A 17,804-nucleotide genomic window follows, 5' to 3' on the forward strand; every position below is an offset into this window, starting at 1 on the left:
AAGTTATTTTGTATTTTTGCTAATGTATTTTTGGGCTATATTCATAGAGGTGGAATTGCTGGATCATTCTTGCTGTTTTTAATGTTCTTTATATATTCAAAATGCTTATGAATGTGATTTCCTATATGTTGTGTTTATTCTGTAGTTGTGGAGTATGGACTCATGTTTAAAAGTAGCTGATTGCAGAGGACATTTAAGTTGGGTCCATTGTGTGATGTTTTCTCCTGATGGATCATCATTTTTGACATCTTCTGATGACCAGACAATCAGGGTGAGAAATATTGAGATTTTCATTTTAAACATTTAATGATGGTAAGCTTAATCTGCTACCAGTTGAGAAATTGATGGGCCCTATTGGGGGGAAGTAAAACAGAAACTGCTGGATTCACATTTATCCTTGAAAAGTGCTGGTATATGGACTAGAGCAGTCACATTAATTCAGTACATGTACATTAAGTGTTACCATGGCCTGGGTGCTGGAAAAATCCAATGATAAAATGTACTTTGGTTTATTTAAATATATTGCATCAGAATAACTTTTGACTCCCTACCTTAAATTCCCACATCCAATTACTTGCCAATACTATTAGATTCTTTCACTGCTCCTTTCTCTGGGTCTTGGTGCGCATAAGATTTTGTTTGCGCCCTCCGAGCATCTCTGGCAGGTATGAGGTTTGAATGGATTCTACCTTTCCATTTTCTATCATTTATTTCTACTTTTCCATTTCAAGTTTAGGTACTCATTACCTGTTGTCTTTCTTATATTAATTTCTTTGCAAGTCTTTTCTTTCTTGGTTTTCTGCATACTGCTTGTGAGACATTTTCCTCATGTACAAAGCAGACCTGTCATTTTTGCTCAAAAAGATAGTGACTGCCTTGCCTACCATTTGGAGTAAATAAGTTGCTGTTAAAATTCTCTATGGTTAAGGCTATTCTGTACCAGTCTGTCTTCTGATTTATTCCTTCAAGTAACCTACACTGGACTGCTCACATTTCCCCAGACACCCTGTACTTCCCTGCTTCTGTAATTTTGCTTCTGTGTTTCTTATGTTTGTAATACCCTACTTCTCTGTATCTCTCCTTGTTGAAATCCTAAGAATCCTAGAGTCCCCTCAAGCTTTCGGTAAAGCCTTTCCTAGTTTTCTGTTCAGAGGCCTGTCTTTTCTCCTTCAATGCCATGTAACTCTGTGTCATTTTCTTATGGTACTTATCAAATTCTGCCTTGGTAAGAATTTCACCTCCTCACCTCTAATGTGTCACTACCCCTCCAACTTGTTCACACATCTTAAATTAAGCTCTTTGAGCCTGGAGACCCTGGTCTGTCCAAGTAGCATCTAATGCAGTATTTTGTACAAATTGTAGTTAAAATTCGTTTAGTATTTACTGTATGCCAGACATTGGGCAAAGTACTGTGAATGTGTTAATTTGCTGATTCTCACAACAGTCCTTTTTGCAGCTGAGGAAGCAATCACAGAAAGGTTAAGTCAGTGCTATTTACAGTGTAATAAGTCTCAATAAGCTTGAGCCAGAATATAAATCAGCACTGCTTCCTTCATTAAGAAAGTCTTATTTAAAAAAATCAGCTGTATCATAAGCGTACTGTTAACAGTGTGTTTAGTGATAGAGTTGATTTACTTTCTGGTTCAGGCTCCTTATCTTGCTATCAGACAATTTGAGAAACAGCAGATTCTTATCTTTGAGTAGCACAGGGTTAAGTAATATGCCCAAAGTCACAACGTTCATTAGAACTAGAATAAACACTAAGGCATTTTGATTCTAGCACTCATTGCTCTTAATAATAACTGCTTCTTACTATTCTTGTTAATAAGGTGTCACTAGGTAAAGAACCTGCCTGCCAATGCAGGAGACATAAGAGACGTGGGTTCAATCTCTGGGTCAGGAAGACCCCTTGGAGGAGGAAATGACAGTCCACTCCAGTGTTATTGCCTGGAGGATCCCATGGACAAAGGAGCCTGGCGAGCTATAGTCCATAGGGTCACAAAGAGTTGGACGTGACTGAGGCATCTTAGCATGCACTGTTGTTTAGTCACTCATTAGTATCTGCCTGTTTTGTGACCCCATGGACTGTAGCCGATGAACAGTCCATGAGCTCCATGAACAGAGCTCCTCTGTTCATGGGATTTTCCAGGCAAGAATACTGGAGTAGGTTGCCATTTCCTCCTCCAGAGGTTCTTCCCAAGCCAGGGATCGAACCCGTGTCTTCTGCATTGGGAGGTGGATTCTTTACCTACTTCTTTTGAATGCAGGGAAGCCCTGCTTCTTACCAGGGAAGAGCCCCCAGGAAAACCCTACTTCTTACTATAGAATGCAATTAATAAATATTTATTGTTGAATTATAATCTAATTGAAAATTTTCTAGCATAGGCGTTTGGAGTGTGAAGTATGGTTGTATACTGGTTTAAGACTAAGACTGTCTTTACATTATTTCAGAGAATGCAGTGATCCTACTGTATTTTTTTTTAAATCTCTTAATCAGCTCTGGGAGACAAAGAAAGTATGTAAGAACTCTGCTACAGTGTTAAAGCAAGAAATAGATGTTGTGTTTCAAGAAGATGAAGTGACGGTTCTTGCAGTTGACAATATAAGACGTCTGCAAGTGAGTATTTTTTAGAAAACAGTTGGAAAAATTGTTTTGATCAAACTCTGAATTCAAAATGGACTTGATCAGGCATAATTGTCTAGTATGTAAGAAATGCTCAGTAGATGTCAGTTGAATAAATACGTGGGTTTTGAGCTGAGGCTCAGATATGCTAGTATTTAGAATTAAACCTTGCTTTACCACACTCTTCTCCTCTTGTTAACTGGAAGGCAGGGAGCAGGAACATGTAAGAAAATGAGACAAGATACTGGAGTGGAACTGGAGTGAAGAGAGAAACAGAATAGAGAAGAGGAGAGGGGAGTAGAGGGAGCAGGCACATGGAAGGTGTGAGAGCTAGCAAGCTTGAGAGGGACTGGCAGGGAAGGACAGAGCTTAAGTTCTGGAGCTGCAAAGCTCAGCTGGAAGTAGTAGAGGGAACAGTGACTGTTCACTCAGGAGACCCAGGTACAAGTTGAAGCTTTATCATCAGCTAGTTCTGTGATGTTGAGTGAACTGCATCACTTCTCAGAGCCTCACTTTCTTCACCTAGAAGGTCCTTTTTCATTTTGAAAAATCTGTAAGCTGGTTTATAAGGGTCACGGTGGAGTCCAAATACAGGAAGCAGATATCTGGGAATAAATTGTCTATGGCATGTGGTAATTTCTCCTTGTCTGCTGTGAGGGTCAGAGTCAAGCTGTGAGACACCTCTTAAATATAGCTTGTTCTGTGTTTTACAAGTTTTACTGTTGTTCTTAATGTGTTGGTGAGGAACTCCTCGTGGTCCGGTATTTCTGTATGAATTGGAATGTGGAAATAAACGTGGTTTCCTCATTACTGATTTTTAGCAGACTGATTGTTCCAGTTGCGTTTTTTTTCCACTACAGTTTTCTTGTTAAGTTCAATACTTGTATTACCTTTATTAAATTTGTATAACCTTTCTTTAGCAGTAGTCGTAATTGTAAGACTTAAAGAAGTCATCTGACTATTAAAAGTATCACTTTATTATGTCATTGGTTGTGGAAGAGTTTAGAGGATAAGCTGACCAGTAATCATTCCATTTAAGTGAACATACATTTTTTTAGTCACTACTTAAAAGAATATGAAAATTGATTTTTGAGGGAAAGAAGATATTCAAATTCTAATAGTTCAGTCTTCATTTGGAATGCCTAATAGAACATGCTGGGTAAAATATTGTAAAGAAAAAGCTACTTTGATTGATTGATCCTATAATCTTTGTCCCTGAAACAAAGGTGATTGCTTATTTCATATTGAAAAATAATTCAGGACTTTTAGGTTGTAATGCTTAGAGAGATTTGTCCGACGGTTTATTTAAGCTTGAGAAATATTTTCCCAGGCCACATGTTTTAGTTGAATGATAGGCATTTTTATTAGTGGGATTTTAAAAAATAATCTTTAGTTTGGTACAGATTATGAAATGTGATGCTTTTAGGTTTATACCTTACAAGTCCAGCCACCCAAATTGTGCTAATGGGTTCTTTTCCAATGCCTCCTTCTCCCAAAAGAAAGAGGAGAAAAAAAAAATCTTACTATGCACTGTCTGGTGAGTAATTTGGAGGATGTAAAACCCAATTTAATTTTAATTTGTCTTTTTATGTAATGTCTGTCTCAGTCCTGTTTCACCAAACTCCTTGAAAAATGAGAAGTGTATTTTAACAAACGATAGCACTATTAAAATGAGCTCTGTGAAGAAACGGGAAAGAGTGTGTGGAGCTAGCTGTGGGATTACAAATCGGTCAGATGTGTCTCAGGCAGCCGGCACAACAGCTGCTTTTTAAACCTTTTAAAGCTCGTTTTATTTTATGAAAATGTATATGAACCACAAAAGTAAAATGAAATGAAAGTGTGAAGTGCTAAATGCAGCTGCTGAGAATAGAATAGGGCTTTGTTGTTCCCCTGGGAGCTCTTGTTGGTTATTTTCTGTTTTATTTTTCCGGTTTATTTTCTGTTTTATTTTCCAGTCTCTGTTCTAAAGAACAAAAATGGCTCTTACAGTCTAATACCTGATTGTACCTTATTTTTCATTAGCTCATTAATGGAAACACAGGTCAGATTGATTACCTGACTGAAGCTCAAGTGAGTTGCTGTTGTTTAAGTCCACATCTTCAGTACCTTGCATTCGGAGGTGAAGATGGAGCCATTCAGGTATTCAGTTCTCGTCTGCGGAAGCACTCTGAGCCGTATAGTTTTTATTTAAAATTAAGTAGACACATGGCTTTGTAGACTTACATAGTAAATAAATCTTTCTATGGTATTTTAGTCATTCCTCTGTTAGATTAAAAATAATCTTATAATCCTATGGTTGTATATTTTTCATATTGCTTTTACTGCTCTGTCTCATACTTTTTGTCTTTTTGTGTTCCTTATTCACTGCCCAGTTGTCTTGCTGTTCCTGAATTATATTAAACACTCTCAGAGATTTAGTTATGCAAAGAGCATTTTTTTCTCTTCTTAGAAGCTCAGCCTTATAGGGGTGTAAATTGTTTCCATGTTGGTTCTGATCAGGTTCGTCAAGAATTTCAGTGTTGGTACCTTATATTTACTTACCTCACCAATTTGTGCTGTCCTGCTTTTGGTATTAGAAGTACACCTGTTTACCACTTGAAATCCTTAATTTAGCAAATAAGATTAAATAAATAAAAATCAGGTTGAAGGAAAAAGGATAGTATAATGAAAATCATTTTGGGAAAAATGATTTCATCATGAGTGAAATTCATCATAGAAGCATGTTTTCTCTAGCTACATAATAGTTCAGAGAACATGGTGGTTCTTCTCACTTTTTCTCACCTAGCTTTTTGGAATTATTTCTTAATTTGTTAATTATAGCACTAGACACATTTATTTTACGTTGGCTTCATTGTGATAAGGAATTACACAAATACTCTCCAGTTCCATTTGCCCCACAAAGAGGAGACTATATATTTATATTTTTTGAGTTTTTTTCCCCTTCCAGCTTTACTGAGATATAATTGACATTGTACAGCATTCTGGTGGCTCAGTGGTAAAGAGTCTGCCTGCCAATGTAGAAGACGTGGGTTCCATCCCTGGGTTGGGAAAATCCCCTGGAGAAGGAAATAGCAACCCACTCCAGTATTCTTGCCTGGGAAATCCCATGGACAGAGGAGCTTGGCGGGTTACAGTCCATGGGATCAAACAAGAGTCAGACATGACCTAGTGACTAAGCAGCAACACTGTGTATGTTATCTTAAGCCGTACAGCATAATTATTTGACTTACATTGTGAAATGGGTATCACAATAAGTTTAGTGAACATCTGCCATCTCGTGTAGTTACAGAATTAAATAGAAAATTATTTTTCCTTTTTGATGAGAACTCTTAGGATTTACTCTCAGTAACTTTCAGTTATAATGTACAGCACTGTTAATCATATTTATTATGTTGTACATTATATCCCTTGTACTTATTTAGTGCGTATCTACTTTTTTGGTGTGAATTTGACAGCCTTTTTGACATAGTCGTTATGTTTTGAGTTCTACTTTTCTTAATCTCTGCATTTGTCATATTAATCTTGAACCTTTATAAGTCTCCTTAGTGCACTGCCTTCCAGCCCATTCATACCCTCTTTTCCTTTACCTGTCTCTCACCATCCTTTATCTTTCCTTGTCTCTGTGTTATTTTGTAAAAAGATTGCCTTGTCTCTCATTGCGGATGTTTTTCTTTCTTCCTTCTCATCCATCTTAAATGTCATTTGCTTTTTGGAGGCTGAGCTTATACTGCCATTGTTTGATGAATTGGGTAGCTGAGTACTCAGAAGGACCACTGGTTCCCACTGCTATCTGGTTATTCCAGTGAGTGTTTTTTATTTTAGGGTGTAGATGTGTGTGTGCGTGCACAGATGTATTTGTCTGTATTTGTGCTATTCATTTGTGTGTCTTTAGTTAAACTGAAAGCACTATGAGATGGAAATTCTAGGCCCTTCTGTAGTCTAGTTTTGATTTAATAATTTCAGAGTATAATTCAGGTGTTGCTGAATATCCTTGTATTAATTTTCTGTGGTTTTCTGCTTTGTAGATTTTAGAACTCCTGAACAACAGAATCTTCCAATCCAGGAATGGGCACAAGAGCACTGTTCGGCACATCCAGTTCACAGCTGATGGAAAGACTCTTATCTCAAGCTCTGATGATTCTGCAGTTCAGGTGAGAAGGAGGTTGCCCTCCTAATGTGTGTAACACTGACTCCAACAAGGGAACACTTTGGTTGCGACTCAAATCCAGCACATGTTCTAAACTTTCAGATGACTTTGGGCTTCCTTTTAGATTATGCACATGGGCATAAATGAAACCCATTTCTGTTTTGTATTTTTCTGTGCGTGAGGCAGGCAGTTTGACTTAGAGCCCTCTACTGGGAGATTGTTTACTTTGAAAATCAAGCATTCATTTGAATTCTCCCACCTGTATTGGTGTTTGGATTTGTATTAATATACTTTGTACCACATTTATGTAATTTCTATTTATTTTTCTTTACAGTAGTAAAATAGTAATTATTTTAGATTGAAGTATTTTCATTGTTTCCTTTAAGAGTAAGATATTTATTATAGGGCTAAAATCCTGTGAAAAAGAATTGTTTACCATAACTAAGGATTGTAGGTATAGAGGCCTTAAGCCTACTGTATGTTCTTTTAAAATTTATTTTTAATCAAAGTTCCAGTACATATACTTTTAAAACTCGAATAGTACTACAAGGCTCTTTAATAAAAGTAGACCCCCATTTCTCTTAAAGCACCGCTTTTAGCTTTTAGATGTTTTTTTTTGTATTTATCTTCAAGCCCCCACAGTACATGCTTATAGTGCTGATTCTTGATTTTTAGCTTTGACAATTTATCTATTGAGTTTTTCATATTAAGATGAAAATTTACCTTTTTTCTCCTCCATGCTTACCTCCAGCATGTGCACCCATGCTTTTGTCAATCCCCCTCACCCCAACACAATCACAAAAAAATTTTGTTTAGGTCATTGGTGTCATCGTTCCGACTAAGTAGAACAAGTGTACTATGGATGCCTTTTCTGCCTTAGTGCAGTTCAGGAAACACTTACCTGGTTGTAGTTGGAAATTATTTTACCCTAAAACCTTGAAGACAGTGCTCTATTTTTTTCCAGGTTTCAGAGCTCATGTTGAGAAGTCTGAAGCCATTCTGATCCCTAATCTTTCTCTTTGGAAGGTTTTAAGATCTCCCGTTTGTCCTTAGAATTGTGAAATTTCATGATGATATGTCTTAGTGTGTTTATTTCATCCATGGTTTTGGACTTTCACTACCTTTCTCAGTTTGGAAACTTAGGTTTTTCAACTCAGAAGGTTTATTTGAATTATTTCTTTGACACCCCCTGCCTTCCGTATACTTCTTTTTTCTGCTGTTATCCCTTATTCAGATATTGGATCTCCTGGACTGATCATCTGATTTTCTTTTTCTACATTTCATCTTTTTATATACTGTGCTCTATTTCCTGGGAAGTTTCCTCAGCTTTATCTTCCATCCCTTTCTTTGAGTTTTTCATTTGGTATATTTTTAATGCTGGAGAGCTTTTATATTTTTATTTATTCTTTTTGAGAGTGTGTATATATTCTTGTTTTGTAGATGAAGTATCTTCTTCTCTGAGGATAGATGGATATGTAAATAATATACAGTGGTTTAATCGCTATGTCTGACTCTTGCGACTCCATGGACTGTAGCCTGCCAGGCTCCTTTGTCCATGGAATTCTCTAAGCAAGAATACTGAAGTGGGTTGCCGTTTCCTTTTCCAGGGTTTCTTCCTGACCCAGGGATTGAACCTGGGTCTCCTGCATTGCAGGCAAGTCTCCTGCATTGCAGACTGATTGAACCACCAGGGAAGCCCCAATAATATATAAATGATATAATATATGTTATATATAATTTTTCTGTCAATATTTAATTTTCCTTCATAGTTCTTCCCTCCAAGTTTTTTTTTTCTTTCTTTACAAATATATTTATTTGTTTGGCTGTGCTGGTTCTTTGCTGTGGCACATGGGATCTTTGATCTTAGTTGTGGCATGTGGGATCCAGTTCCCTGACTAGGGATTGAACCTAAGCCCCCTACATTGGGAGTGTGGAGTCTTAGCCACTGGCCCACCAGGGAAGTCCCAGCTTTTATTTTAAAGCTTTCCTCAGCTATGTGGTGGTCATCCACTACCCAGAGATGGATGCTAAAATGCTGATTGGGATGCTCTTTGTTGACTGAGACCTCCTCTGAAAGGTGACCTGGATGGAAAACTCTGTTGTCTGTGTCTTTAGGTCTGTCTTGGTCTTGTCAGATTCCTAGAGAGGAATCTCCCGTCTTCTGCCTGGAGCGTGTAGACCCCGCAGACAGGCTCTTAGACCTAAGTGGGGGAAAGGAGGAGGGGGAACTGCAGGTGGTGCAGTGTCTCAGCGTTTAGTATACAGACCTTCACCGCTCCCCCTGTCTCACAACTGCAGTCCCACCCTCACTGTCCTTGAATCCAGAGAATCTTCTTTCTAGTTTGTTTTAGGAGCATTATTCTGCACTACTTTATTCTCTTTTTTCCCCCTCAAAATGACTTTGTTTGGTATTCAATAGTGACTTCTTTTCCTTTTACATGAAGTCAGTTTTCCTGACTCTTTGAAGGGATGGGAAAGGACAGCATTTCTAGCTTCACAGCTCTGCAGTTCCTTCTTCTGTTGTTTTCCTAAAGCATTAAAAATTCAGCATTGTTCTGATGAGATACTTTTGTTCTCTCCCCTCTCTCATTTTCATTGAGACCTCTCCTTTCCTTTGCTGCCTTCATCCTTGTTTTGCTCACTTTGAATTCTATTCCCAACAGTTCCTCCTTACTGTAGGATTGCCCCAGTTTTTTAATATTTATTTATTTGGCTGTACCAGGTCCTAGTTGTGGCATGTGAGATCTACTAGTTCCTAGACCAGGGATGGAACCCGGGCCCTCTGCATTGGGAATGCAGAGTCCCAGCCACTGGACTACCAGTGGCCCTGTCCCCTTTACTTTTGAGAGTTCATAGAGTCCAGACTGCTTTAGCCCTTTCAGACTGTACCATAGTCACCTTGCATTCAATTTCTCCTGCTGTCCCCCATGGGTCCTTTGCACTTTCCAGTGAATGGCACTTGGCTCTCTTGGGATTCTCCTGGTTTTAGGTTTGTGGACTCTCCATGCTTTCCTCTGCTTCTGCTTATATAGATGCTAGTACCACACGAGTCTTACAGCTCTCAGTTTGTCCTCACTCGTATCTTGTGGTATGTGATGCTACTTTGTCACTTAACATGGTCTTCTTGATGTTGCCTATGCAGTTTTGGATTTGCTGTCTTAGTTGCTTTGTCTGCTCTTAATGGAGGCTTCAGGGAGCTACCCATACCATTGCCATCTTCCTACCGCTCCTGATACTTCTGTTTTTAGACCTACCCTCATTCTAACCTCTTGATGTACTTTTAGTGACCTCAGTTCCTGAGCATTTGGGGAATTCTCTAGTGTCAGTTTTGTTGCTTTTGTCCTTCTGATGCTTTTAGGATTCTATTTTCCTGGTTCTACAAAGCCAGTTACTATTCTCCTGCTTTACAGCCTCTATTTTGTTATTTTCTTTCTCATTCTCTTGACTTGGTCATTTTAGTGGGGTTTTAGAAATAAAGGAGATAAATGCATATGTTCAACAGAAGTTAGTATGTATTCTTTTATATCTTTATGTATTTCCCGCATGTATTTATACTATTAGAAACTATTTTGGAAAAAAAGTCTTTTATGTCTTTGTGAGTCCTATATGATTGGAATGAAGTTTGCCTTTAGTACAGAGACTTACTCATTATGGGATCCCATGATAGCAGTGTATTAGCTGTGAAATTCAGTGTAATATTCACTTTTCTTCCTCTCCAGATGGCTTTGAAATGGGTAAAACTAAGCTATATCTGATGAAATTCAGCTGAGACATTGTATACTGTATAGCCTTTTTGTCAAAAGCTAAAGCCATAGGCTTTATGACCTGCTTGAAGATCAGATGTTCTCAGCCAGAGGGAGAAATAATATCTACGAATATTTTTAGAATCTGAGTTAAGTTATTTTTAGAAATGAGTTGTGTTTCATCCTCTCTTTCTGCTCTACTCAGAATACTTTTTACATTTAAAATGTTTTAACATAACAAAATTCTTGGTAGGTATTTCTAAGAATTGACTGGTTGGGTTTTTGTTTTAGTTTTTTAGTGTTTAGTAAATAATCAATTGGAGGTTTGGTTCCCCCACTCCCAAGCTTTATTGAGGTTGAATTGACAAAATTGTAGTATGTTTAGGACATATAATGTGATGATTTCATATATGTATACATTGTGAAATAATTACCACCATCAAGCTAATTAACAAATCTGTAAATACCTCACACAGTCACTGTTTTGGAGGTTTATTTTAATTATCTTTGTATCCCCAGTGCCTATGAGGTAGTAGGGATTTGGTAAATCTTTGTCAAGCTGAACTAAAGTTATTGGCAAAATTTGAAGGATCAGCTCTCCTGATGATAGCACCTAGAGCTGTGAACATTGAGGTGTATTTTGGTAGTTTTTGATCTTTTTCCCTGGATGTAAATAAAGCCCAAGTAGTAGCTGTGTTCACCTGAGATTCAGAATATATTGATTCTTACAGGTGTAAAAGATTCTTTAGCAATTTAAAACATTTAAATTTATATAGCTGAAAAAATTCTAGCATACATACATTGCAAAAATTACAGCTAATGGTAGAGACATAGCCAAACTCAAACCTTATACATTTGACTAATGTTGGTAGAAGTTTAGCTATTATATAAGATGATTTGATTAGCACAGGACATTTAAGTCCAACAAAAAAGTATCTTTGTCATCATTGCCTTATCAGAAAACATCTGTCAAAAAAAAAAATCTGCTAAGGCTAGTCTCTTCACCCTCAGCGATTGTCAAATTCTTTGTTATGTCTGCTCAGGAGGGCTCTCTGACTTCTTGATGTGGAGGGTAGCAGTAAGAACCTCAGTCAGGAATGAATACTGAGTCAGACACAGCTGGGAATGGCAGTACCAGTCAACCAGGAGGAGCTGTTAATAGAAACCACTGATCTTCTAGTCCGCTAAAGCCCAGAAAGTTGAAGGAGGCAGCCAGAAACTTCCTATGACAATGGTCTAGAGTATTTTATGTTTAGTCACGCAGGGTGCCTTTTTTTCTGATATGATTTGGGGAGCCTGAAAGCTTTTTTTTCTTCCCCCTTGCCTAAGCATATCTTATTGAGCTCTTAAAATACTGAAATTCCCAATTCATTCTCCTCAAAATTACTCTCACTTCCAGCTCCTCTCCTAAGGTCCCTTGCTCTCATACAAGATAACCTTGCTTCCACGAATGGGCACTCAGAGACAGAAAAGATGGAGATGTCTGAGAGCCAAGGCATGGTGGAGGTGGGAGGGTAGCTGCTAAAAGTGGAGGATAGAGGAGTAAAGAAAAAGGGGAGGGTAAGAGAGATGTAATTTCTTTTACGATTTGGCCTAAGTCTGATAGAAAAAACCTCAAAGGGATTTCTACTGTTAAACCTTCACCAGTCAGAAACTAGACCCAGGATATTATTAATGTGCATACCTGAGTTGGTAGCTGCTTTTTCTTTATCTTTTTATCTCTTATGTTAAAAAAAAATGGAAGAAAATTCTGTGGGAGACTGACTAATTCCCTGAAGCCCAGAAGTCTAGCTTTAGGCTCTCTGGGCTGTTTCTTAGAATATCTTCCCAACCTTTCCCCACTACTGTTCCTTCTGCATATCCTGTACTCCAGCCAGATTAAACTGTGAACAGGTCTCTGTAACCCTTCCACCTTTTCCTGCTCCTGCGCTTTAACTCAAGCATTCATACTGTTTGTTTGAAATGCCCTTCTCTGTTTGTGAATCATAATTCCAGTTCATTTCTCAAGCCTACTTCGAATGCCCTGTCTCCAGCATTGTAGTCTCTTCTCTTTCTCTTGTGTCTGAAGCGTTCTTCCTGGGGTGCCATGTGAAAAATGATCTATTGTATCACTTGTCATTTTGAAGATTGTATTGGGGGCTAGCTAAGATATCTGAAGCTCAGAAATTCCGCGACCTGGTTTGAAGCTGCTCTGGTCAGTGGACCTTCCCAAGCAGTAGGACCAGTAGGATTCAGTAGTTTCATTTGAGCCGGAATCAGGGCTTGGCCTAGCTTGTGAGGTTCAGAAATCTGTGAATATGTAATTGAGATAATTTTCTTTGGAAAATTTAATCAGATGGTGAGCTCACTGGCATGTTGTGACTTTTCTCTATCTTCTGATATAATTAACTGCTCTCCAAGCAACTGAAGGAAACAAATTTTATTTAGGAGGAAAAATATTTTATTTTGCCCTTAGTCAAGTTAATTAACTCCAGCTTTTCTCTTCTCTCTCTGTAAAATGGGGATACCATATTCTTATTTGGTTCTTGTCTCTATTTTACTGAAGTGCCATGCAGATGAAAGACTTCAGACAAGGTAGTGCTTCTCCCCTACCCTTCTAATGGAGTATTTTCAGAAAGGTTATAACAGACTATTTCTTTGATATTCAGATATGGAATTGGCAATCAGAGGAACCTTTCTTTCTCCAAGCCCACCAGGAAACAGTGAAAGACTTTAGACTCTTGAAAAATTCAAGACTGCTTTCCTGGTCATTTGATGGAACAGTAAAGGTAATTTGTAACAGACGTTTCTTTGTTAAGAAATACTCTACTGTTGTATTGATTATATAGTGACAGCCAAAAGCAGATGGCTGATATGTAAATACTTAAATTTTTAAATTTCTAAAGTAGAAATGCCTGTTTTTTGTTTACTGCAGTCATCTACATCTGCTGTTTGTCTATGAATATTTGTACAAAAAGGCACTTAAAGAGGTCAGAACAACCAGTGTGCCAAAGCTCTTGTTTTATAGCTCCCTTCTGGCTGATTATGCTCAGTAATACAAAATGTTCTGAAAAGTGTCAACTTCTGAGTTTTTCTTTGAAGGTATGGAATATTATTACCAGAAGAATAGAAAAAGACTTTGTGTGTCACCAGGATACAGTTCTTTCTTGTGATATTTCCTTTGATGCTACTAAGTTTTCTTCTACCTCTGCTGACAAGACTGCAAAGGTAGGTCAATTGGGTGAAAGGTGCATGCTTAAAACTTGGGTGTTGGTTATGTATTGTGAGTCCAACTATAATGTGTAAAATATTTGCCTGGTGGCTCAGATGGTGAAGAATCCATCTGCAGTGTAGGTGATCTGGGTTTGATCCCTAGGTTGGGAAGATCCTCTGGCGAAGGGAATGGTTACCCACTCCAGAATTCTTACCTGGAGAATTTCATAGACACAGGAGCCTGGTGGGCTATAGTCCATGGGTTTGCAAAGAGTCGGACATGACTGAGTGATGAATGCTAACTAATATGTAAAAGAGAAAAATAATATTCTGTCTACATGTCTGTCTCTTGTGAATTTTTGGAGGATGACCATTGGCATTTAGTTTGTACCAGATATGTTAAGTGAATGACATTGAGGACTTTTGATTTCTCCTTTACTGATATATTTTTGTCTGTTAGTAATCAAAGGCAGCATCTACTGCATATATAGGAATAAAAAGTATTGAAAGAGATTTACATTTAATTGTACACCCACAGTTAAATTTTTTGTAATCGATGTAAATTGATGCTTCTGAAAATCATATTCCAGTGAAATGATGCTTCCTGCTCGGGGACACTGAAGACTCCATCCTATTCTTTTTTCTTCATCTTTGTTAATGGCATTGTTATCTGTTCATCTTTCCAAATTATAAACCTTGGAATTACCTGGGACTCTCCTGTCTTCTGTGTTCCATTGATTACTACTCAGTGTCTCTTGGATCCTTATTCTCTTCCTTTTCCCCACCCCTAAGACCAGGCTCTCCTCTTTTATTGGTGGACCTGCCACTGGTCTGCGCCTCCTCCAGTTTATCTTCCCTGCTGCTGCCCAAGTGCCCTGTTGAAGCTCCTCTGAGACTTGATGGTTTACAAGCCCATATCCTTAGCTCATCTCTGTCTCTTTCTGCTAAATTGTTTCCGCTGTGCCAGACTACTTCTACTTCCACCTTTTTGTGCACACTGTTATCTTTGGCTCAACTCGACCTTTTATCCATTTTTATCTCAATGCATCTGACTCATTCTTTTAGACCAGCATTTGAGGTCAGTTCTTCAGGGAACCCTTTCCTGGCCCTCAGGCAGGATTAGCTGCTCTACTCTCAGTGTTCCTATTGCATATTCTCGTGTTAATCATTTACTTCATACCACTGTTCACTCAGCCGGTTATGATTAAACTAGAAACTTTTAAAGGACAGGGACTGAACCTGGTTATCTTTGTACCACCAGTTCTTTGCTCAGTGTCTGGAACATGTTTTTAGCATGTGCTTGTTAAATGGTGATGACAGAACCACCAGGGAGAATATTGGAAGGAAGAGAACAGCCTCTTTCTGCCAAGATAGTAGGTTGGTATAGGGATTATAGTAGGGTCATGGTGGAGAGTTCTGACAAATGTGATCCACTGGAGAAGAGAATGGCAAACCACTTCAGTATTCTTGCCTTGAGAACCCCATGAACAGTATGAAAAGGCAAAAAGATAGAGGACACTGAAAGATGAACTCCCCAGGTTGGTAGGTGCCCAATATGCTATTGGAGATCAGTGGAGAAATAACTCCAGAAAGAATGATGGGATGGAACCAAAGCAAAAACACCACCCAGTGTGGATGTGACTGGTGATAGAAGCAAAGTCCGATGCTGTAAAGAGCAATATTGCATAGGAACCTGGAATGTTAGGTCCATGAATCAAGGCAAATTGGAAGTGGTCAAACAGGAGATGGCAAGAGTGAACATTGACATTTTAGGAATCAGCGAACTAAAATGGACTACAATGGGTGAATTTAACTCAGATGACCATTATATCTACTACTGTGGGCAAGAAACTCTTAGAAGAAATGGAGTATCCATCATAGTCAACAAGAGTCCAAAATACAGTCCTTGGATGCAATCTCAAAAATGGCAGAATGATCTCTGTTCATTTCCAAGGCAAACCATTCAATATCACAGTAATACTGTGCCCGACCAGTGATGCTGAAGAAGCTGAAGTTGAACAGTTCTATGAAGAACTACAAGACCTTCTAAAACTAACACCCAAAAAAGATGTCCTTTTCATTATAGGGGATTGGAATGCAAAAGTAGGAAGTCAAGAAACACCTGGAGTAACAGGCATATTTGGCTTTGGAGTACAGAATGAAGCAGGGCAAAGGCTAATAGAGTTATGCCAAGAGAACGCACTGGTCATAGCAAACACCCTCTTCCAACAACACAAGAGAAGACTCTACACATGGACATCACCAGATAGTCAATACCAAAATCAGATTGATTATATTCTTTGCAGCCAAATATGGAGAAGCTCTATACAGTCAGCAAAAACAAGACTGGGAGCTGACTGTGGCTCACATCGTGAACTTCTTATTGCTAAATTCAGACTTAAATTGAAGAAAGTAGGGAAAACCACTAGACCATTCATGTATGACCTTCGTCAAATTCCTAACGATTATGCAGTGGAAGTGAGAACTAGATTCAAGGGATTATTTCTGATAGAGGGCCCGATGAACTATGGATGGAGTTTTGTGACATTGTACAGGAGGCAGTGATCAAGACCATCCCCAAGAAAAAGAAATGCAAAAACGCAAAATGGTTGTCTGAGGAGGCCTTACAAACAGCTATGAAAAGAAGAGATTAGAAAGGCAAAGGAGAAAAGGAAAGATATACCCATTTGAATGCAGAGTTCCAAAGAATAGCAAGGAGAGATAAGAAAGCCTTCCTCAGCGATCAATGAAAAGAAATAGAGGAAAACAATAGAATGGGAAAGACTAAAGATCTCTTCAAGAAAATTAGAGATACCAAGGGAACATTCATGCAAAGATGGGCACAATAAAGGACAAAGACAGTATGGACCTAACAGAAGCAGAAGATATTAAGAGGTGGCAAGAATACACAGAAGAACTATACAAAAAAAGATCTTCACGACCCAGATAATCACGATGGTGTGATCACTCACCTAGAGCCAGGTATCCTGGAATGTGAAGTCAAGTGGGCCTTAGGAAGCATCACTACGAACAAAGCTAGTGAAGGAGATGGAATTCCAGTTGAACTATTTCAAATCCTAAAAGATGATGCTGTGAAAGTGCTGCACTCAATATGCCAGCAAATTTGGAAAACTCAGCAGTGGCCACAGGACTGGAAAAGGTCAGTTTTCATTCCAATCCTAAAGAAAGGCAATGCCAAAGAATGCTCAAACTACTGCACAGTTGCACTCATCTCACATTCTAGTAAAGTAATGCTCAAAATTCCTCAAGTGAGGCTTCAACAGTACGTGAACTGAAAACTTCCAGGTGTTCAAACTAAATTTAGGTAAGGCAGAGGAACCAGAGATCAAATTGCCAACATCTGCTGGATTGAAAAAGCAAGAGAGTTCCAGAAAAACATCTACTTCTCCTTTATTGACTATGCCAAAGCCTTTGACTGTGTGGATCATGACAAACTGTGGAAAATTCTTCAAGAGATGGGATACCAGACCACCTGACCTGCCTCTTGAGAAATCTGTTTGCAGGTCAAGAAGCAACAGTTAGAATTGGACATGAAACAACAGACTGGTTCCAAATCAGGAAAGGAGTACATCACCGCTGTATATTGTCACCCTGCTTATTTAACTTATATGCGGAGTACATCATTGGACTGGATGAAGCACAAGCTGGAATCAAGATTGCCAGGAGAAATATCAGTAACCTCAGATATGCATATGACACCACCCTTATGGCAGAAAGTGAAGAAGAACTAAAGAACCTCTTGATGAAAGTAGAAGAGGAGAGTGAAAAAGTTGGCTTAAAGCTCAACATTCAGAAAACTAATATGGCATCCGGTCCCATCACTTCATGCCAAATAGATGGGGAAACAGTGACAGACTTTATTTTTGGGGGCTCCAAAATCACTGCAGATGGTGACTGCAGGCATGAAATTAAAAGATGCTTGCTCCTTGGAAGAAAAGTTATGACCAACCTAGACAGCATATTAAAAAGCAGAGACATTACTTTGCCGACAAAGGTCCATCTAGTCAAGGCTATGGTTTTTCCAGTAGTCATGTATGGATGTGAGAGTTGGACTGTAAAGAAAGCTGAACACTGAAGA

At 38.5% G+C, this 17,804-nt stretch overlaps 1 protein-coding gene across 3 annotated transcripts in view; it reads left to right on the forward strand.

The window, feature by feature from the left end:
* The window catches only part of APAF1 (apoptotic peptidase activating factor 1), a 108,391-nt gene that overhangs the window by 54,221 nt on the left and 36,366 nt on the right, over positions 1–17,804 (forward strand). For all 3 annotated transcript variants that reach the window (XM_081595394.1, XM_081595395.1, XM_081595396.1), the window contains 6 exons: positions 146–271; positions 2,498–2,617; positions 4,646–4,762; positions 6,649–6,774; positions 13,162–13,281; positions 13,595–13,720. In XM_081595394.1, coding sequence (XP_081451520.1) covers positions 146–271; positions 2,498–2,617; positions 4,646–4,762; positions 6,649–6,774; positions 13,162–13,281; positions 13,595–13,720 — 735 coding nt within the window. The remainder of the gene's footprint in view (positions 1–145; positions 272–2,497; positions 2,618–4,645; positions 4,763–6,648; positions 6,775–13,161; positions 13,282–13,594; positions 13,721–17,804) is intronic.

Source organism: Giraffa tippelskirchi, chromosome 4, assembly GCF_054371585.1.
Source record: "Giraffa tippelskirchi isolate mGirTip1 chromosome 4, T2T-mGirTip1v1.2.pri, whole genome shotgun sequence".
NCBI lineage: Eukaryota > Metazoa > Chordata > Mammalia > Artiodactyla > Giraffidae > Giraffa > Giraffa tippelskirchi.